General features: G+C 42.1%; 1 protein-coding gene across 2 annotated transcripts in view; it reads left to right on the top strand.

Moving 5' to 3' along the window:
- Nucleotides 1-20,558, top strand: part of RCOR1 (REST corepressor 1) — an 82,920-nt gene extending 62,362 nt beyond the window's left edge. For both annotated transcript variants that reach the window (XM_064713579.1, XM_064713580.1), the window contains 8 exons: nucleotides 507-668; nucleotides 3,210-3,328; nucleotides 7,254-7,332; nucleotides 11,835-12,029; nucleotides 13,020-13,097; nucleotides 13,263-13,320; nucleotides 13,870-14,099; nucleotides 16,212-20,558. In XM_064713579.1, the coding sequence (XP_064569649.1) occupies nucleotides 507-668; nucleotides 3,210-3,328; nucleotides 7,254-7,332; nucleotides 11,835-12,029; nucleotides 13,020-13,097; nucleotides 13,263-13,320; nucleotides 13,870-14,099; nucleotides 16,212-16,253 (963 nt within the window). In that variant the 3' untranslated portion in view covers nucleotides 16,254-20,558. The remainder of the gene's footprint in view (nucleotides 1-506; nucleotides 669-3,209; nucleotides 3,329-7,253; nucleotides 7,333-11,834; nucleotides 12,030-13,019; nucleotides 13,098-13,262; nucleotides 13,321-13,869; nucleotides 14,100-16,211) is intronic.
- The last annotated feature ends 1,373 nt before the right edge of the window (nucleotides 20,559-21,931 follow it).

Below are 21,931 nucleotides of genomic sequence, written 5' to 3'. Positions count from 1 at the left end.
TTTGGGCTAGGGACTTCTTAGCAGCAAGTCAAGGTGATGCATGTTCTCTGCCTTTCCTTCTTCCATTTCTTGTTTCATTCTCTTCTCTTTTCCTGTTCCTCCTCAGAAAGAACCCCATAAACAATTATAAAAAACCCCTGTCAAAGAAACCATCCTTCTAATTGCCAGGAAATGGAGTCCAGCACTGCAAAGAAGCTGCCTCCAGTCTTTTTTAGGTAGACTTCCCAAGCCTTTGCTCTTATCTGTGCATACCATGATCAGTAAAGTTGAATTAATTGCTTAAGTTTTTTCTCCCACCTTCCTGTTGCCAATCTTTTATTACATGATGACCTGTGTGGTTTTGATAAACTTTGAGCTGGTCTTCACAGCCTAGGACTCCAGGTTTCTTGCACTCAGAATTATGTCTAATGTGTTGCCTGAGAAAAATGTCATAGCTCTCCCTTTCCATTTTCCAGTAATGTTTCTTTTGATTACAGCTGTCACCTTGGTGTCTGTGTTATTTCTAGGCTCTCGGGATGCTGTTTTGGCACAAGCACAACATTGAGAAGTCTTTGGCAGATCTGCCAAACTTTACTCCATTCCCAGATGAATGGACAGTGGAAGACAAGGTCTTGTTTGAACAGGCCTTCAGTTTCCATGGGAAGACCTTTCACAGGATCCAGCAGATGGTAAGTGGTGTTGCAGGAGTAGGAAAGCAGAACAGACAAACAACATTCAGTGTTGTTTGTGCTGAATGTGTGTCTGATGCTCTTGAGAGAGAGCAGGCCAAAGGGGATGAGAGGGAGAATGCTACCATGAATAGAAAGAAACATTATTATTCCCAGAGTCTCTGTAGAAGTGTTTTCCTGAAGTGCTTTACTGGTTCAGGATAAACTATGACTGTGATTTTTTTTTTTTGGTTGGAAATTACAGTTTTCAGCCCCCTTGTGTGCTATGGTAGTGTTTGTCTCAGCTGGAGTTCAGGCATGGTCTGTAGACATGCCCACACATATGCAGTAAAGATCATCTCTGTGCAAAGTTGATTTCCTTTCTTATAGCCTGATTTTTAGGAATTAATTTTATTGAATGATGAAGTCTGTGCTTAATGTGATTTGGGACTGTCAGCAGATGCTGTGATGGAGGTTTATACATCCTTGCAAGCTTCAGTCCTTTGCTTTAGGTTGGTAATGATATTGTTTTAAATGTATGATTGAAAACTTCAGGGATAAATTTCTGCCTGAAAGGGAATGTGCAGTTTTCTTTTGAAAGAGGGAGAGGATGGGTTGTAAAAATTTTTATTAATTGTATCTTGAGAGTGTCTTCAAGTGGTTCATCACCTGGGTGGGAACTAGACTTTGTTCTTTGCTCTCCTTCAGTAAAGTAGCCTCTTGAGTGTTCCAGCAGGACCCAGTTCCACTGTCTGTGACTCTTTGAAGTGAGCCTAGGCTGTTGCAGAGTGTTGAGCCTCTTTAAAGTACATGTGACACAGGTCTGTATTGCTGATCCTGCTGAAAAGCAAAAGGTGACTTGCTTTCCAAGGATGAAGGTCCCTTTTCAAAAGGATGGCAGAAAGAGGCTTGTTTTCATCATGTCTTCCTTCATGTTCCTTGTCCTTCACTGACATTCATTTCCAAATGTTCTTGGAGTCCTAGGGTCTCCCATTCCCTTGGGTCAGGTGGTGGAACTGTTGAAGAGTGGAGCTGCTTTATTCCTGAGTTCTTCTGTAGGAGGGAAAATACGGCAGGGGAATGTCCTGGGGAAAAGGGAACATAAAGCCCATCCTGTTGGTTGGTTAACTGCCAAAGCAAGAAATTCTCAATTTGGTTTATGTGCAGAAGCGTGGCTCTGTCCCTGAGTGAAGTGCATTCCAATGCAGGGATGCCAAGCTCCTGCACTGTTCCCTAGGTAATGATTTTTTTTACTGTTACTCCCAGGAAGGCGATTCTGCATGAAAGGAATTAAATGGCATGAAGCTTTGTGTCTAGCAGGGGACAGGAATCAATGGCTCAGGAGCATGTTAGTTGTTAGTCTATAGATGCTGCCCCATCAGCACCCCTGCAGATTGGAACTGAGGGGAGAAATCTCCAAAGCCAGAAAATGAAAGGCAACTTACATTATTTACCAGAGCTGGTTTTGATATTTTGGCACTCTTAGTACAGGTTTGTAGCCAAGTGGATATTTGTCATGAACAGCCTTGTCCCTGATTTGGTTCTGTGGAACTCTCTTTAATTTCAGAACACCAGCCTGTTGCATGGCTGTTGGCAACACAATATTGACTTAGCACCTGTGCTTTGCCAGGTGGATTTCTGCCTGTGTGCAGCTGTGAGCCAGAGTGGGAGTGCTGGTGTGATCTGTTATTAGAACCTAAAGTCAGTCTCCAGTTTGAGAACCAGGCTTGTCTCAGGTGAAGACTTAAACTGCAGTGTTTGAGTGAAAGAGATCTGGCTCTTGCTCAGAGTTTTGTTTTCCTCCTCACCTGCTCTGCCTTTCAAACTGAATCAGACACTTAAGTAAAACATGTTTTATTCATCAGAAAAGACTGGACTTTCACCTTTTAAAAGTCCTGTGTAAGAGCATCCCTGTAGAGTGCCTCAAAAGTAGAGAATTAGTCTTAATGTAGTTCTATGCTTTTTGGAGGCAGACGTTTCATTCCTAGTTACAAGGTAATGGCATTTGTGTAAGAGGACAAAAAAAAATTTCCATTTTCCTGTACCCTCAGTTCACCATACAGTAGCATTTCACCTTTTGAAAATATCCTTTGTTGAGACCTTTGAATAGACTTTGTCATGTGAGTGGTGTGAATAAACGTATTCAAAGATATGCTTGGGATGTTTGCAATTCAGCAGTTTCTGTGATTGTTTACATGTGTCTGTGTTGGCTTTAAAACTGTTTTAGATCTGTTCTGGCTTTAAAATTGTTACCTCACTTTTGAGGCCTCATTTCAGATTTGCTCTTGCTGTGTTCCCCTATTCTGGAGGGAACCAGCTGATTGACTGGTGAGGGGAGCTTGCTGAGATGCTCTTTGGAGACCTTGATGTCCTGAATAGTAGGCACTAACCTGAAATGCTCCCCATAGATCATTTTTGGAAAGGTTGCAGAACTGCCTTGCTTGAACCTTTGAGAGAATCCAATGTCAAGAGGTCAGATGTTCCTTGGAAAAACAATTGTATGTGAACTTCTGGGGATACTTTACATACAAACACATAAAAGGATACATGTTTAATTTACAGCTTCCTGACAAATCAATAGCCAGCCTGGTGAAATTTTACTACTCCTGGAAGAAGACAAGGACTAAAACCAGTGTGATGGACCGTCATGCTCGTAAGCAGAAAAGGGAACGTGAGGAAAGGTAGGTTTGCAAGCAGAAAGGTCATGTATGTATTGCACACACTGATTTCTTTAGTCTGTCCCAGAAATTCCTGTTAGCTTGTAAGAAACCAGATACAGGATTTTCCCCAAAATGTTTCCTGGTACCACACCTTTCCCCACCCCTCTTCGCTGCTATGTTTTGCTGTGCTTAAAGCCAAAAGGCACTTGGCAGTTAGCTGTGTTCCCTTTCTGACACTGCAATTCCTGATTGCCCTCTAGTGCACTGGTTACAGTCCCACCATTGTAGAACTTTTTCTGTGATACTGCTTGAGGGTTGGGAAATTGAAATTAAATCTGTTTACAATCTGATTGGCACTGTTGTCAGCAGAACCAGAAAAGCTGATAAGCTGATAAGCAGGACAGTAAAAGGAATTAATGAAAGAGCTGAAATCTGCCTTTATTTCCTCCACGTGATGCTCAGCAGAGTGAGAACGTGCACCTGCTACAGGAAACAGGCTCCAGTGCAGGAGCCCTCTGAGCCTGTGCCTGTACACACACAGACCCTTCCTCTCCTGCATCTTAGAAAACTGTGACCAAGAAAAGACTGCCAGGCCAAGCTCTGTTTCCTGAGAAAGATGAAGTTAAGGCTCTGATTTTGAGTGACTGAGAAGAGGGTAGCACAGGGGAGCTTAGGATGAGCTCTCTGGCTGAGCTGTTCCAGGGAGTGGTGCTGGGTGCTTTGGCATTTGGGTGAGGCTGGTGGTGTTCAGGAGGTCATTATACACTGAGATTTAGCAAATGAGCTTGAGTCATGCCTTTTCTGCAAGCTCACCCTCCTGGATACCCAGACAAGCCCTTGAAGGAAGGTCAGCAGTGTAAGTATCTGTACAGTTACTGTCACTGGGTGACTTCACCTAGTTCTGGAGCTGAAAGAGCCTCAGAAATGCAGAGGTTTCAGGTGACTGGCAAAAACAACCACTCTGAACAGCAGCAACTCCAACTTCTTGATGCAGGTACCTTCTCAACCTGCTCTAAAATGCAATGAATGTATTTGCAAACCAGACTTGAAGTGTGTCTGCCTTTGGAAGACTTCTGACATAATTGGGCAAAATTCCGCAAACACCTTTCCCCTGAGAGGGGTTGTTGCATTTCCCACTTGGCTGTTTGCTGGCTCCACTGCATGTGAGCAACTCTTGTTTGGGAAGGGGGAAGAAATGTGTTTCTAGGGTTGAGCTGTGCTCACCAATGACTCACTCAGCCTCTCCTCTCTCTCCTTTAGGTCAACAATACTTGCTTAGCAGGCAGGGCCAGGAGAATACTGACAGCCAACTTGTCCAGTATTTGGTTGGCTTTCTTTGACCTGAGTCCCTTTTTCCATTATTTTCTCTTCTCTGCAAAGACTGTCTATTTTTCTGCTCCCCATCCTGGTTGTTTGGGCTTTTTCTTTGTTTAGTTTTTCAGCTTTCTCACTAACTTATCGATTGGGGGGGATTTTTTATATGGAGTATGTGTTTGTCTTGGACCATGCAGTTTAAGGTCTTTTGATACTCATCTCTCTTTTTGTTCTGTGCTCACAAATGAAATTACTGGAATTTAGAAATATACCTCTCAGTACCTATGGCTGTTTGCTAGGAAAAGTAGCATCTCAGGCCATCTGGTGAATGGGAAAGAACTGTATGGGCTGCCTTGTGCTGTAATTTTGTAACCTTTGAGGAAGGCAGCTGGATTGGGAATGCTTAACTTGGTTTACATCTGCAGGAAGCTAAGCACCAAGCTTAGCTTGATGTTTGATTTCTGTTCTTCCCCTCCATTATGTAAAATAGTCAAACCCCTGCCCCTCAAAGGATTTGTCAGTGCAGCCATGCAGGGTGTGGGATCCACTCTGGGTGAGTTTAGGGTGCCTGGATTTTCAGGTTATACTGTGCCATTTGGTGTTGGCAGAACTTCAAAAGTGTTCTTTGGTTGTGGCAAATTCTGTGTCTGCAGAAATGAGGAGGTGGGCTTCAATTCAGCTCATGTCTAGGGGACTTGCTAGAATACAAGAACAAACTATCAGCACAGCAAAGACTTGTGAAAAGGCTGAAATCTGAACCTAGCTGAGAACACAAGGAAGTTCTTTTAGGATGGGGTTAAGAGAAGAGGCAGTCTGAGGTACCTCACTCAAATACCTCTATATCCCTTTTGTGGCTAGGCAGGGAAAGTCCCCAACCCCTCAGATTGCCACTAACACAGCTCTCAGTGCGTTTGTGACCAGGTATTCTGTTGTAATCTTCGCCGCAGTGTTGTTCTTGCTTCTCTGCTGGGGCTCTTCTCCATTCTCTGCAGCTCAGTCCTTTCTATCTTCTCAGGGGCTCCTCTTGGGCTCTCAACCCACCCCTATTTATCTCAGTTACCTTCACGAGCTACAGCTGCTGCCCAACTAAGGACCCTGCAGCTGCAGCTCATTTGGAGCAACTCGGACCCACACAGGTCTTACAATACAACAAATATTCAGGCCCCCACATTGACACACACAGATCTTACAATACAACAAATATTCAGGCCCCCACATTGTTGTTGTAATCCTCACTGCAGTGTTGTTCTTGCCTCTCTGCTGGGGCTCTTCTCCATTCTCTGCAGCACAGTCCTTCCTGTCTTCTCAGGGGTTCCTCCTGGGCTCTCAACCCACCCCTATTTATTTCAGTTACCTTCATGAGCTACAGCTGCTGCCCAACTAAGGACCCTGCAGCTGCAGCTCGTTTGGAGCAACTCGGACCCACACAGGTCTTACAATACAACAAATATTCAGGCCCCCACAGTATTCAACACCTGTTCCCATACAAATGTGATGGACTTTGTGTGTGCAGCTCTGGGAGGGGCTGCTTGGGAGTGGATTCCCTGGAATCATCATTACCCAAACTAAATTGTGAATCAGCTGCTGAGCCAGGTGGCTTGGGAGAGCAGAAGTGGTTTGTACAAGTGCCTGCTCTTGTGGAGAAGGATGGCAGCCCATTCCTCCTTGGGATGTGGCTGCAGCAGGAACGTGTCCAGGTGAGAGCTGATGCCACAGCCAAGCTCAGCAGCACGTGCTGTGCCTGCTGCCTCCTGCTCCCTGTGAGCACAGCCCTGCTCTGCCCTGGAGCTGGGACAGATCTGCACCAGCTGATGCTCCTTAGCACAGACTGTGAAGTTTGATGTGACAAAATAGGTTTATTTTTTTGATTAATAAAGATGCTTCGATTACATCAGCTTATTTCTTCTGTTTCTGGGCATCATTTCAAATGGGCAATGCAATTTACTTTGGTTGTGTACAGTAGAAAAATTCTAAATCATGAAAACACGTTTGATTTGATGTCTGATTAAAATTCCACCTAAACCAGACTGGACAGGTGTGCCAAGGTTGCTTTCAATATGGCCTCAATTTCATGCCTATTATTACTCTGTAACTGATAACATCTTTTTCTTTTCTGGGAAGAATAAAATGTGAGGCTGTCACTGAAAAAAAAAAAGAAAAACCAAGCATTTTTTATGCTTGTTCTTGAGGGAGTTCATCTTGTGCATCTCTGTTTTGCTAAATATTAAGGAATTGTATGGAATCTGTGTTTTAGCTACTTGCTGCATTTTTAAGTCTTTCTTTCTGTCTCAGTTTGCCTAAAGTAAAAATGCTTGGTGTCCCATGTTCTTTCAAAGATAACTTGTGGAATTAATTTCATGTCTCTTGCCTTCATTTGTGTAGATTTATTTTGCCTAAGTACACTGCTGAGAAGTGTCCCTGTATGCACTATCCCCAGAATTAAGAATTTATTGACTTAAATGGATACCAAATAAAATCCACACCAACCCCCCAAAAAACCCACATCCTAGGAATAAAAACTAGGGAAGGCTTTTGGGCTTGCTGTGCAATTCATGCTTTTGTTTTAGAATGCTGTTTATAGAAAAAGAGAGGCTCACAAACTAATACAGTACTGTTTGCTTTTGTCTTCCAGTGAGGATGAAATGGAAGAAGCAAATGGAAATAACCCTATTGACATTGAAGTTGAACAAAACAAGGAGAGCAAAAAGGAGGTAGAATTCTGTTTCTTACTCCTGTACAAATGAAAGTGTTTATTTACTAGCTACTTCGTGACAGTATCTAATTTTCTTCAGTACTTTGTCTAGTTGTCATACAAGATAAGAATTGTCTTCAGAATTATTCTTAGATCAAGACAAGTATAGATAAAGAAGTTGTTATGGATAGAGCTGGGAAAATTTAACACTTCACCATCCCATGCTAATGTACTATGTGATTGTTTCCAGTCCCTTTTATCTTCTCTCTGTGTTAGCTTAAACCACCCTCAGTGGTTTAAATCAACCTAACTGCATGGAGATGGAGTAGGAGCACATCCCCCTATGGAGATGGCTTGGTGGAGGGGGGATCCATCCTTTTGTTCTAGGTAGACCAACAGAAGAATGTTTATATACATGTTAGACTCTAAGGTACATTCCTGATGTATTGAAATCCCCAGCAATCCTTGTCACTTCACCAGCGCCAGGATTGCAGCTGTATTGGTGAAAAGTAAAGGAGAAAGCTTTTGTGCCTAGTTAATTTTGTCTGGCAGGGTGACCTTAACCTGTTGTCACATCAGCTCAAAATGTAGTACTTGTGTTTCACTTCAAGTACTTCATTTTCTGTGGGCATAGAGTTCGGGATGAAAATAGCTACACAAATACAACAGTTATAAAAACCCAGCCTGTGATGCCCTGCAGGAGATCATATACTTCATCTCCATGTGCCTAACCTGCAGGTTACCTGTTACTAAATAAAAACACCTTGTTCAGCAGCAGTGTGGGTTGAATGTATGAGTTACAGGAAGATGATTAAGACTTTCTTTCCTTGAAGTTAGCTCCCTTTCCTGGTTTCTTCTAGCCTGATTTCTCTCCCAGTCTCTCTCTCCTGGTCATTCTATTTCTTAATTTTTTTAAAGGTTATATTTAGGAAAAACCCTCTAGATGTATTTATAAAGACATGATTCCACACAGTCAAAAAAAGGTTCCAGAGTAATGGTTTTGTCAGTCACTCTCAGTGAGATTAATTCCACCAACAAAAAATTTTGCATGGAAATAACTGAAAAATCACCACATTCCCATCTGCTCTTCACCCACGTGAGGGTGCTCTCTAGACTTTCCAGGAAAGTTTTGCTGTTGTTTCCACTGATGGAACCAGCATGTTCCTGATGTCTTCCTGGAGGCAGAGTGGATGTGAAGCCATTTGTATTAATCCTTACAAGAAACTGAGTTCTCAGAAGCCTCAGCAACACTCAGGAAGGGTTCTCACTTGGCTGAGTTCCAGCAGTGTACTGTAACTCTATAGTGTTTTGTAAATAATGCTATTGTCTCATTTCCCATTATTTTAATGAATTTGCAGTTAAGATTTTTCTGTAAGCTCTTCAAAAGCTTTCATCTGTAAAAGAACTCTGTTCAACCCCCTTTATTATTTCCCAGCCAATGCTGACATGTCCTGAACTTGCTGCAGAAGAGAGAAGGATAGTTCTTCTCCAGCTTGGCTGCATGTAAGGCCAAAACAGATCAGATGTCTGGTTTGGACAGCTACCATCAAGATATTTTTGCAGAAAATGTTAGTGTGGGAGGAGGCTTTGTGCCCTCCTTGTAACACTGGTACAGGCCATGGCACTCAAACCAATCTGAAACTCGTGCAGTGTATTCAGTCTGGCTGTGTGTGCCATGGCAGCCTTGTGGGGACTCTTCAGGACAGGGATTGTCCTGAAAATGGAGCTGACAGCCTTCATAATGAAGCCTGTTCAGAGTTCAGCTGTGCTTGTTCAGTCTGGAGAGGAGGAGTCTCAGAGGAGACCTCTGTCTCTCTCTGCAGCTGCCTGGAAGGAGGTTGTAGCAAGGTGGAGGTTGGTCTCTTCTCCTAGGCGTCCAGGGACACAATGACAGAAAATGTCCTCAGGGGAATTCAGGCTGGACATTAGGAAGAATTTTTTCACTGAAAGGGTTGTCAAGCACTGGAATGGGCTGCCTGGGAACATAGCAGAGTCTCCATCCCTGGAGGTGTTCAAGAAATGACCAGACATGGCACTTAGTGCTGTGGTTTGGTTGACGAGTGTTTGGTCAAAGGTTGGACTCCATGATCTTGGAGGTCTTCTCCAACTTAAGGATTCAGTGATTCTGATCCTACAGTACCTGCATTTAGGGCTTATTGAAATGCCTTGAGAGACACAGCAGGTAACCAGGAGGGGACAAGTTTGTCTTTGGTCATTAGGTTTCTTTAGTGATGTGGTCAGACATGCAGGGGCTGTGATGTGCCAGCAGCCCAGGACTTACTGTAAGGAACCTCCCTGTCCCAGATCTGCAGAGATGGTTTTTTCAGCTCTGAGACCTGTTGGTTGCTATCTGACTTACCCAGTAATACTGGGATTTCTCAGAGTATCTGAAATCTTTCATCTGTTTCCTCTTTTGAGGATCATTGGAAGAAGAATGTTCTTTTTTTAAATTTAATTGTTAGTGCAACTGTTTGGATTTCCTTGCATAGTGACTCTGTAATACTGAGGTCATGACCTAGACCTGCTTCCTTTGTATCTTCCTTGTTCCTGGAAGTGCCTCCTACTTCATGCTCTGTTTTTATGCAGCTTGAGATACCTTTATCTTCTTTTTACACAGTGAAATCTGAGGAAGGGAACATTGTATTAGGAGTTTGTAAGACTGAAGTGCACTGGATAGCAGTGGCAATATCTAAATAAACAGGAGTACTGCTAAATCCCTTCTAAATCCCTGCATTTTAATTCTCTCTGGTTTTCAAAAATTGGTTTAATTCTCAAGAGAAATGTGTGTGGCCAGGAATGAAGAGTTTCCAGGACAGACTAGATGTTCCAATTTTTGCTGGGGCCTAGAGGCATTTGGAGCTGTCAAAAATTGTTCTGCTGGAGCTCTGGTTCTTGTCTGCAACACAAAAGAGCTTTGCATTTTTTGAACTGTGTAAAACAGTAATTTGAAACTGCTTTCATTTTTCTTTAATGTTGAAGCTTCTGGGATGTTTGCACTGCAGGCATTGCCTGTTGGTCAGCAGACAGGCTGAACCTGCAGTGAGGCATTGCTGTGTAGTCCTGGGAAGCAGTGTATGTAGATGAAATATGAGTGGATCTGAAATGTCTATCCATGCTGAATAATTTACCTGGCTCAGTTATCAAAGTGCTCCCTTCTGAAGCAGAGAGCAGAGCTTACTTCACTTGTTCATAGCTAACCAGTCTGGTTTCTCCTGTTCAGCACCTGCTTTCCTGTCTGCAGAGAGACATAGGGGTATCCCTCCTGCAATGGCCAGAGTTACCTCTGGGCTTGCCCTAGGCATTAGATCTCATGGAATACTGTGCACCAGTGGATGGAAGAAAAAGGTTGAGAGCAGGCAACTGTCCACACTGCTGCTGCTGCTGTGGGGCTCTGGCCATTGTGCCCATGAGGAGGGTGAAAGCTTTTATTCATGGCAGCTGTGCTGGAGTCCTTTGGGAGTCAGAACCTCATACTTGGGGTTTGGTGCTCAGCTTCACATGGTTTCAAAGGCAAGCATTCAATGCTAATGGGCAAATGCCACAAACTGTGTAGAAACTGCATGTAGCTGCAAATTAGGAGGAAAACAATAGCACCAAGTGAAGCCAATGTGTTTAAAGCTTGCAGTGATCAAGCAGAGGATTCACATGTAATGCCTCCCCTCTGCTTTTTCTCTCCTTGCCACCCTTCTGTTCTGTGTTCTTGGCCAGGCTTCAGTCACTGGGTAAAAAATCTTAGGTATGAGTTGATTGTTGAGTGTAACTTCAGGAAGAAATGGTTTTGCTATCTTAGAATCATCTTTGCTCTTGAAGGATCTTTAGTAAGTGTCCTGGCTAATCTACCTGTCTTTGCTTTAGACATAAAGGATAAAAATAGGAAGTGCTTTGTGAAATACTCCTTTTTCAAAAAAAGACTTAACATTTATTTTAGGTAAAACTGCACCATTTGGATGGAACAGTTGATATTCAAGTGCTATGCAAGAAAACCTGGCTTCCAAGAAATGGTGTAACAGTCTAAGAATTACACTGTTGTCACCTCACTCCTTAATCCTTTGCCTTTAAATAAATTTGATTTATTCCTTCCTGTCTCTGTCAGGTAGTAAAACAACTCTCAGTAAAGTGTTTTAGTTATGTTCTTTCTGTTTCCACACTTCACTTTGTTTCTTTCTTGGTGGTGTGTCCAGATCTGATGATGAAAACAAGAAGAAGGGTTTTGGAAGTTTGAAAATAACCAGAACATTTATTAAATGCAAAATTGGGCATCTGTCTCCCGAAATGAGAATGGGCAGAGAAGGCAACCACAGTATCTCTGTAAACACTGAAAGCTGCTAAAAGAAGGGAGAGATTTGTATAAGACTGTTTGTATGACATGCCACTGAAAGCAAAAATGTCCTCCTGTCTGCATACTGACATTGTTGTTCTCCAGCCTTTGATGAGGCTAAAAATCAGTCACAGAATGGTTTGAGCTGTAAGGGATCTCTAAAGATACTTGGTTTTTTAAAATGACTGACTGCTGTTTGCCAGGTGCCACCTGCTGAAACTGTCCCTCAGGTGAAGAAGGAGAAGCACAGTACACAGGCCAAGAACAGAGCAAAGAGGAAACCTCCCAAAGGAATGTTCCTTTCCCAGGAAGATGTGGAGGCTGTTTCTGCCAATGCCACAGCTGCTACCACTGTACTCAGACAACTGGACATGGAGTTGGTCTCGATCAAGCGGCAGGTACGAGCGGGATGGCACAGGAGTCACTGCTGGGTTTGCTGGCGCTGCCTGGTGCAGTCTGCAAAGCTGGCAGAAATTGGAGCTTGGCAGTGATGATGCACAATGCTGCATGCCTTAATTGACAAGCTACTGTCCTTGTGCTCTGAATGCAGCTCTGGGTTTTACATCTCTCACGTTTTAGTTCCGTGGGCAAGCCTACTTTTGACCTGAAGTAAAACAAGGGAAAGTTCATAGCAGGGACTTGAAGGAACATTTGTTGGCCCCTAGCTTTTCTTGCAGTTCAGAATTCCTTCTACATTTTTAATTGTGACTTGCCTCAGGTGGCATTGGTTTCAGCAGTATGCAATTTCCAGCTGCAGCAGCTCTTTCCTTTGCCTTTTCATGTGGTACTTTCAGAAGCTGCAGATTTGTTTGGCTTAGTCTTTCCTAGACAGGTATCATACAGACTCCTTATGTACCTTTTGCTTCCCTGATGGATCTGCCTTTTAAACAAATGTTTTTCAAATATCTGTGAGTAAATACAGGTTTACTACATGAGTTTATTGCCTAGATCTGAGCATTTTGCTGTTTCTAAAGCAGAGATCTGTCTCAAGCTCTTTATTGAAGTTAATAGAATTGGTATTTTGGCCTGAAGCCTTTTTCCTGGCACTCTGGGAGAAGCTGAACTCTTTAGCAGTCTTTGATTCATTACTTGCTGCAGATGGGTTTGATCTTCTTATGCTGGGCTTTATACAGACCTGGAAGTTGGGACAGTTCTTGCTCCAAATAACTTGTAGACAGCAGAGAATAAATTAAATGGGATCTCCTGATTTGCCAGCTGCTCCTGCTGTACATTATTCCAATATAGCAAACTTTCTTTTTGGAAAGGGCAGGCTGTGACAAAAACTGGAAGGCTGAGCTTTTGAGGTTCCTGCCAAGGCTGCTGGAAAAGGGCTTGTCCAAAGATTTTTTTTTTAAATTCTTCTTAAAGGGATGAAACTTTCTTTTCAGATTCAGAATATCAAACAGACAAACAGCGCGCTCAAAGAAAAGCTTGAAGGTGGTATAGAACAATACAGACTTCCAGAGGTGAGATAATTTTCTGACCTTTGTTAATTGTGAAGATAAATGCTAATGATATGCTTTGACTAACAGTGAATTCCTTGTTGCACTTTTGAGAGGTTTTTATGAGCTCAGGTACAAGTGAAAGTATATAAATGAAGTTACCTAATTTTTGTTGCTGTTCGTGTCTAGGTCGTCCAGAAATTTAATGCACGTTGGACCACAGATGAGCAGCTTCTTGCTGTACAAGGTATGGCACTACAAGTTTATTTGTACTTCAGTTGTTGGTAGTCAAAACCCTGGTTCATTTCAGAGCTGAGTTTCTCTTCAGAAGGTAAGGAAGGAGGACTTGGATACTGCCATGTACTGATGCCCAAAGAATGTATTTGAACAGGGATACAATATTCCTTCTTCCCCTCCCTGAGCAACATAAATGGCATCATGTGAATGTTGGGACATAGTGTCTGCCTGTCCAAGCTTTCAGAAAGTGAAACTCAGCTGGAGTCACTGCTGTCATCTTTGTCTGTGTAACTTTTCAAGCAGTACAGGCAGATTTAAACAGGCCTTGTACATTTGATTCCACCCATCTTTTACTACACCTCTGTTCTCTTCTCCAGCACTGGTTTTAACTGTGTCTCTTTCCCAGTTTAGACTTTTTTTTTTATTCTGCATTAATCTGAAGAAGGTTTGAAATGTTGACAGAACTTCAGCTTTGGATCTTTATGCTGTGACTTGAGCCTGATTTGTCGTCTTTATGGAAATAACTCACTGCTTTTGTTTTTCTGTTTGTTGCTTTTAGCAATCAGGAAATACGGCCGAGACTTTCAGGCAATCTCTGATGTGATTGGAAACAAATCTGTGGTGCAAGTGAAAAACTTTTTTGTAAATTATCGACGTCGTTTCAACATAGATGAAGTCCTACAGGAGTGGGAGGCAGAGCATGGCAAAGAGGAGACAAATGGAACCAATAGCCAGAAGCCTGTAAAATCTCCTGATAATTCCACTAAAATGTCTGAAGAGGAAGATGAGGTAAATACAATTTTAAAGTCACATCAAATTCCCAATCTGAGCTCAGTTCAGATAGATGTGCGTGTGTATTTATATATATAGTCTTTGCAAAAGCCATTTTTGTCAATTTTCAGTTAGTGCATATTTTACTTCATCTGGGTATACAATTCCAGTACTGATTTGGGGAATTGGGAGATCCAGGCTTGTAGGAAAGTGGAAGGAGAACATTAAATTTGCAGCCCTCTGACAGTATGTGTATCTCATCAGAACATAGATGTTTTAATACCTCTTTCTACTGAAGCCCCATGCATCTTTATCTTGGATTTTTTCCCTGCACTCAGTTCTCCCAGGTCTTCTAGGTTTGGCAAGGTTTGATCATAGAATCTTCTGAGCCAAAGCTTGCTCCTTAATTTTTGGTCAGTGGTTTCACTCAAATGAAGGGAAGAAAGCTATAAGCAATGTGAGTGCATGGAACTTCACTCTGGAGTTACCTAAAGGCAAAGTTTCCTTAAGTTTACAGCTGTGTCTGTAAAGGCAAATTTTAGGAACAGCCTCTTCTTGATGGAGGTTCAGAGTTAACACTTTCCCAAAGGTCATATAGGTTTGAAATTAACAAAGAGGCTGTAGGATGTTTAAGAATGGAAGTTAGTTACAAAAATTCAGTGTTAACAATAAAGGTTAATACTTAGTCTTGTAGAAGAAAACCATGGTAGAGGTTTGTGTGTTAAAAAGTCTGATCAAGGACTCCCTTTGGCCTAATTTAAAAGACAACTTGGTGAAAAAACTGTGCATTGTAAATGCAAACACAGTTAACAGCATAAGGCAAATTTTGGTTGAGCATGGAGTAAAGACTTATCAATGTGCTGTATATTTTTGTTGCACTGATTAGGGCTGCATCACTTGGACATTCAAAAAGCAGAACTTCACTGCTTCACAAAACCTAATAACATGCAATTCAAAGTTGCTTATATTTGGGAACTATGTCCAAAGGTATGACAAATGGACAAAACCAAACTCAGAACACTTGCCTTCACTGGTGTGTGGGAGTGAAATTGTCCCATTCTTCCAGAATTGAGATGGAGCAAACCAGCATTGGCGCTAGTACATAGCCACTAATTTGAAAGATCTGTGGCTCTTGCTACTGTCTTTTCCTGTCTCCTGTAGAATTACATGTTGATAATGCAGACCTTTTCTTCTCTGGCCCCTCTGAGATTCTTCCTAGCTTCAGATACATCCTTGCTTCTGAAAGCTGAGGTCAAAAAAGGGGAATCTTATTTGACATAGGGAAGCAATGGCTTCAGCAGGAGCCTGAGTGGGCTGATGTGGCCAGGTGGGTGGATACTGGAGCAGTGAGGATCCCAAATGAGTTGGGAGAGTGGAGGCATGACAGCAAGGTCTGGTAAAATGACAACTAGAGCAACAAGTGTGATCCTGAGATTAATGATGGAAGGTGCCCACTCTGGAGCAGATCAAGTGCTGAGTGGTGGGAACCAGACCAAAAGAAGCTGTGAATGTGGAGCTCCTGCCTTCAGAGGTGGCATAAGCCAAGTGCTGACTGGGTGTCTGTCTCAGTGGTTCTGGGGCCAAGATGAAACATCACTGGGGTTGGGACACAAGTGACCTGCATGGGCTGGGAGAGGGCTCCTGGTCCCTCCTTGTGCAGTGCTGCATGGCTGGTGCCTGCTCTTGAGGGCACTGGGACAGGCAGTGTCTGGTCAAGTCAGGTGGACTCAGCAGTAGCCAGAAGGCTCTGCTGGCCTAACACTGAAATCCCTTGGGTGATTTCTTCCCTAGCATGCCTTGGCTGTCTGGCCACCAGCCTCCTGAAAGGTTCATTAGACTTCTGAGGGCTTTGGGCTTTGCCATAGCAAGCAGCCATAGTTCCTTTTATTTGAAGGGGGGAGGTGAGGCTGTTGGTTTTAAAGCAGCATCAACTCTAGTCTTAATTTGTATGTTTTCAGATTCCCAACAACAAATCCCAGTGAAAGCTGTTGGAATTCCCCCCAGGTGGCAGGGTTTTATGTTTTGTCACTGTCAGTACCATAGATTTGGGCTGAAATTTGCAGATGCTAGAAAGCCTATGTGTATTCATTTTAAACTAAATGTCTGCTTTTTCTCTCCCCTTCCCTCCAGGCTACTTCTGTTCTTGATGTCAGATATGCATCTGCTTCGTGAGAAGGTGCTGTAGCCTAGAACAATTTGTGTTGACTACTGTGTTATCCAGGATATCAGGTATTAGCAAACCTCAGACAGCCATCTGCATCATATCTGTGGACAAGCAGCTATTACCAAAAAAAAGGCAAACGCTTCCAGTCCTGTGCTACATCTGCCTTAATCTCCCCTCATTCCTCCATACTGCCTCCACTTTCTTTCAAAAGCACCCAGGTAGCTCAGCTCTCCATTTCACCAACGTCATGCTTAAGCATGGGGACTTCTAAAACCAGTAACACCTGTCTATAAATTTTGACCAACCTGCAAAACAAGGAGCTCCTTAGCAGCCCCACAGTAACTCTACACGTTAGGAGTTCTTATAACACTTGGTCCTTAGGGTATAAGTATGTATTGCTGCATGGCCTCGTGGTCTCCGCTTCCTGTGTATTCTTACGATGACACTATGATTAGTGAGCTTTCTATAAAGGAGGGGCCTGTGCACACGCCAGCTGTGGCAGGTTTGTTCTGCAGTGACAGGACATGTTAGCAAGCAATCATGCATAATGCAAAGTGATAGGAAATGTTATTTCTAAGGTTTGGTCAGTCCAAGGTTGTAGATGTAACTCATTACACTTCTGGTTTGTGCAATTTTTTCCACTGTATGTGTGTGTTCTTGCTTCATAGAAAGCTCCCTAATTGAGCATTTTATTCCTGTATATTTTAATGGCTTTTATTTAGTGCAAAAGGGAATACTTAACCTGAAACTGTTTGATACGCTATTTAACCCCTGGCATTCAGCATTTGCATTGTAACTTGTTAAGTGAGTGCTACACAACTTTCTTTTTCCTGATCCTCTGTGGGATTAAGTCAAAACAACTTTCTCTGGTGCCTCTCCTTTTGGGGAATATGTGCCTTTTTGCATTTGGCTACCATAGATCACTTTCTGTCCCAGTGTCTCATTCCTCTTCAGAGCGCTGTTTGCCAAAGACATCAAACTGCTTCTCCCACTGGAAGTCTGGATGAGGGTTGGAGCACAGAATTCAACCTTCAGGAGTTTTTGGTTTCTTGCAAGTGTAATGGAGAAGAACTGGGTTAATTTTCATTGGCCATTTTAACCCTTCTGAAGCACACATCGCTTTCATGTTCTGAACCAAAATATGCAATTTAAAATCTAAGAGGTGCTTTTCCAAATACTTGGTGCATGCAGCTTTCAAATCCCAGCCCTCTGCTCGGATGGCCCATGCTGTGGCCTGTCTAGCTGGCTTGCACTGGAGCTGTTCTTGCAAGTCCCATGGGAGGACTTTGCACCTTGAACAGGGTGGTTGCTGACTGCTGAGCAGTGTCCAGGGAAGCTAGAAGCAGCAGTATTACTTCTTATCCAGTGGAAAGCTGCAAAATAACACTAGTCACAAAGCATTTAAAAATGGTTAATTTAATGATGTTGGAAGAAACCACCAGGTGTCTTTGCAGGTGGAGAGAAGGCCCTTCCTTGCCTCTCTTCCTCTACAGAGGATTGAAGCCAAGATGGCACACAGTGATGTATAGCACCATTCTTACACAGCTTGAAATGAGCTAGCCTGTGGCCTGGCCTGCAGCTGGGGTTGATGGAGCTCAGGGCCAGGCCCTGGACTTGGTGCTGAGGTTTGGCTGCTGGGCTGTGCTGTGTGCTGTGATGGCTCTTCCCTCTGTACCTGAGCAGGGCAGGCTGATGCCAGCTGGGCAACAGAGCTGGCTCTGGCACCTCCTGCGGTGTGGTCACAGCCCCAGGAAAGGCAGGGGAGGTGGCCTTTTGTGGCACTGAGGTTGGTCTTAGCCTTGGAGGAAAGTTCCATGTCAGAAACTGGGCAGCAACACACAGGCACAGCACAGGTAGGGATTTCCTAGCACAGGTTAGAGTGTGGAGCCCCAAAAGGGCCCTTTGAGCAACTTGGCAGCTGTTTCTGAGCAGTTCCATTCTAGTAGCTCCAGAGAGATCCTCTGAGGTGATGGGAGGCTGGAAGGGAGCTGTTCCCTATCCTCTGTATTGCCTAGCTGCTGCTGTGAACTGGCAGCTCAGGTGGCTCAAATGTTCCTTCAGACCTGTGCCAGTTGGAGCTGGGAGTCTTGTGGGAAGGAATGCTAGGAGTTAGCCAGTGTGAATTAGGAATAAAGACCGGGCAAATAGCACTGTGAATCCAGTTACAGTTGTGGTGTAAAGCAATGCTGCTCTTTAGAAACACTCTAGTATTAAATATTGAACCTCCTGCTGGTACCAATGCGTGCAGACAGGTCCTCACTGGTGTGGGAGCTTGCATCTCAGCCTGGGGAGCTCATCAGGACAGGCTTCTGCTGGACACTTAGGTACCTGTGAGGACTTCTCATTGGTTTTTTGCCCTCAAATCTGTCCATCTTATCAGAAAAGTTGTGTTTTGGCTTCATCCCCATGGGGTAGGGGGAAACGTGTATCATTTGTGATATTAGGAAGAAAAAAGTTGTTTAATTATTTTTCAGTTTACTGCTATCTTATTGTAGTTGATACATGCAATATAATAGCACTGTATTTTAAACGTTTAGTTTTTTACATTCTCTTGAACTATGTTTTTAAATGCGATAAAATCATTTTAGCTTTTGAAATGGTTTGACCTTGTTTAGGTGAAGACCCTCTTTTTCTTTTGTTAAATGGGTCAAGCATTAGATACATCATACTGGTTGCATTCTGACTAGAAGGGTCCACAAAGATAACTGCATAAAATAAGAATATTCACTTAAATTTTGTTTCTTAAACTATCGATGTGAATGTCATAATTATATATATTTTGTGGAAAATGGGAAATTATTTCTCCTAAGTATAAGTTATTGTGCAAAATATGGTATCGTTAAAGAAAATGATAGTTTAAGTTTTAGTTTTAGAAATCTTAAAGATATAAAAGTGTATTGCATATGCATAAACAAATTTCATTTGTTCTATTTAATTTTTATGTAGTTGTGTAAAGTGCTAGGTAACTTCTTTTTTCACTTATCCATTAAAACAACCTTGTTACTTGAATATTCGTGTTTAACTGGTTTGAAACAGTGATCAATTTTTGTAATATAATCTTATAACCAAGGGAAAAAAATACATGCCTCAGTTGTGCTTAACAGTAAAGCAACAATGTACAATCAGATGCTTAAGACCGTAGTAGCCATACCTGGTAGTGCAACCACAATGGTTGTGTCTCGATATATTTAATACCTATGGGGATAATGGTTTCTTAATATATTTTTACAAGTTTGCAACCAGGAAGACCCCATAAATATCCACTAGAACACTTTTTTAATAGTTAAAATAAGAGTGAAACTCTTACTCTCTTAAAGCAATGTCCTGACAAACATTTTTCTTTCCTGTACAAATACATCAGAAACATTATGTATTAAAATATGCTCATTGTCACTTTAAATTTCAGTTTTTATTCTATGAATTCGCTAATATGCTGTTGGTATTCTTGCACACCAAATATGAGCCAAACAGTGCATTACACTAACTTGATCACTGGATTTGTGAACAAAAATCTCCAAGTCAATGAAATGCAAAAATATCATAGGAGGTTTTTTTTGATAATGCATTTATTTTTCAAATTGGTATGAATTTGTACATAGCCCATTCAGTGATGAGTGGGCTGATATTTTCCAAAAAAAAAGGAGAAAAAATATTTTATTAGCTCCAGCTTGTCTTCAGTAAGTCAAAATCTAGTGATCTTGTGCAATGCCCCTAAAGCAAATACTTTCTGCCACTCCCTGGATTAATGCAGCTTTTCCTGTTGATAGTAAAGCACAATTGCAGTGAAAGTTACAGTTCAGAAGATGGAAGGTCAGTATAGTCTATGCATGTTGTATAATAATGAGTGTTTACATTCATATTCTCCTAAAATAAAATTTATACTGGAGTGTATAGTATTCCATTATGTAGATTTTATCAATTTTGTTAACTGCTTATAGATTGCTTAAAAGAAGTTTTTTCAAGATTTTAAAAGATGTATAAGGTTAAGTTTGCAAATATAATGGAAATGCTGTATAGCTTTTGAAGTGATGAAATACTTGTTGGGATTTTAAAGAAAGTATGTTGTAATAATGCTGTTGTAAGTAATATTTTAAATGTCTTTTTTGCCTGTTTTCTATTATTCAGCACACTTACTGTGATGAATGTTCATAGCATTATAAAATTGCTTAGCCACTGAAAAGTAACATTTGGTTTTGGATTATTTTACTGTACGAGGAATTATAGTGGGGTAAATTCCTTTGTGAAATTCTACATAATTCATTTTTCTATGATTTCCAATGTTTGCTGACATCAAATAAAATTTTTTCAAGCCATTGATGTAATAAAATATGTAGTAAAATGTTATTGATGTAAAATGTGGTTCTGATGTTTAACTGACCCCCTACATTTCAGATTTTGGTCAGGAGATACAAAAGGGGTTTTCCCTTTCCTGCCAGTGTCATCCCTCAGATAAGGAGAACCTGAAGAATAAACTGCTGCCTCTTTGCTTCTGTACAAAGCACTTGGCTGTACAAGTTAACAAGACTGTCATCTTTGCCATGAAATACACACATTTCAATACATAGAAAAAGCAACACTTGCCCTGAAAGCTCAGCAGTGTGCAATGTTGCTATTGAAGATGCTCAGAAGAGCAGGAAATTTTGCACCTTGGAATTTTCACAAGATCATATTTTTTGACTTCACGTGCTGGAGTGCTGCTGAGCACTAAACACAGAAGCACAGAGAGGATTTGAAAGTGCTTTGAGCAGACTTCTGGGAGCCCAGGGTTAGCCCAGGACAGGAGACACGAAGTTCTGTGCTTTGCTCATGTGTGTTACAGACGGCAGAACTGCAGCAGGACACTGATGGTTTCCAGCTCTGCAGCCTATGGAGGGCAGGAATTAGTCACACATTTCTATATTGTAAAGCAAAGTGGTAGGGATGGAGACTGATTTGGGGTTTTGGAAGCACAAGCAGCATTTTTGAGAGCTGAGGGTGTTTCCTTACTGGAAAGCATTCCTTGTAATTTTCCTGCTGGTAGAGAATGTGGTACCAATGTTGTAAGGTAGCAATCTGCTTTCTTAGGGGAGTTATTTAATTCCAAGCACTTAAATCTTCAATACAAACCAGCCTTTCTTGCCCATGTGCCCCCCAACCCCAGAGTAAAACAAAGAGAAACAAATAAAAAATAAGGACCTTCCTTTCAATCAGGGAGCATAAAAAGGTGAGGAGATGGGGACTTCCCCTGCATGAACACATAGTCTAAAAGCAAAGGTAAAGTAGGGATAATGCCACTGGTTTTGGGAGCACAGGTGATGTACCTGTGCCTGGTAATGGTATGTGTTTGTAAATGGGAATGCAGTGTTGAATTAATGCTGTATTAGAGCCTGTCCTACATAAACAAACTGGAATCTGAACATGGTGGCACCAAGCACTTCTCCTTTAGAGCAGGAGCTGCCTTGCAGCTACAAGCTGGAGTTCAGGCTGAAAGGGAAGAGTTCACTCTTGGTGCTACTAAACGTACCAAGATCTTAATATGATCCCCAAGTATCAGCTTTATGAAGTAACAGTATAAACCTGAATTTGATTTCATAAACCATCTTCCAGTCTGAAAGATGTAGACCGATGTTTGAGAGAGAAAACCAAGTATCAAACCTATTATTCACTTCTAAAGCATGCTCTGGCTCAGTCACCAAAATAGCCTTTG

The sequence above is a fragment of the Zonotrichia leucophrys genome, chromosome 5 (genome assembly GCF_028769735.1).
Source record: "Zonotrichia leucophrys gambelii isolate GWCS_2022_RI chromosome 5, RI_Zleu_2.0, whole genome shotgun sequence".
NCBI lineage: Eukaryota > Metazoa > Chordata > Aves > Passeriformes > Passerellidae > Zonotrichia > Zonotrichia leucophrys.
Note: the sequence above shows the minus strand (reverse complement) of the source record. Positions and strands in the feature narration are given on the sequence as shown.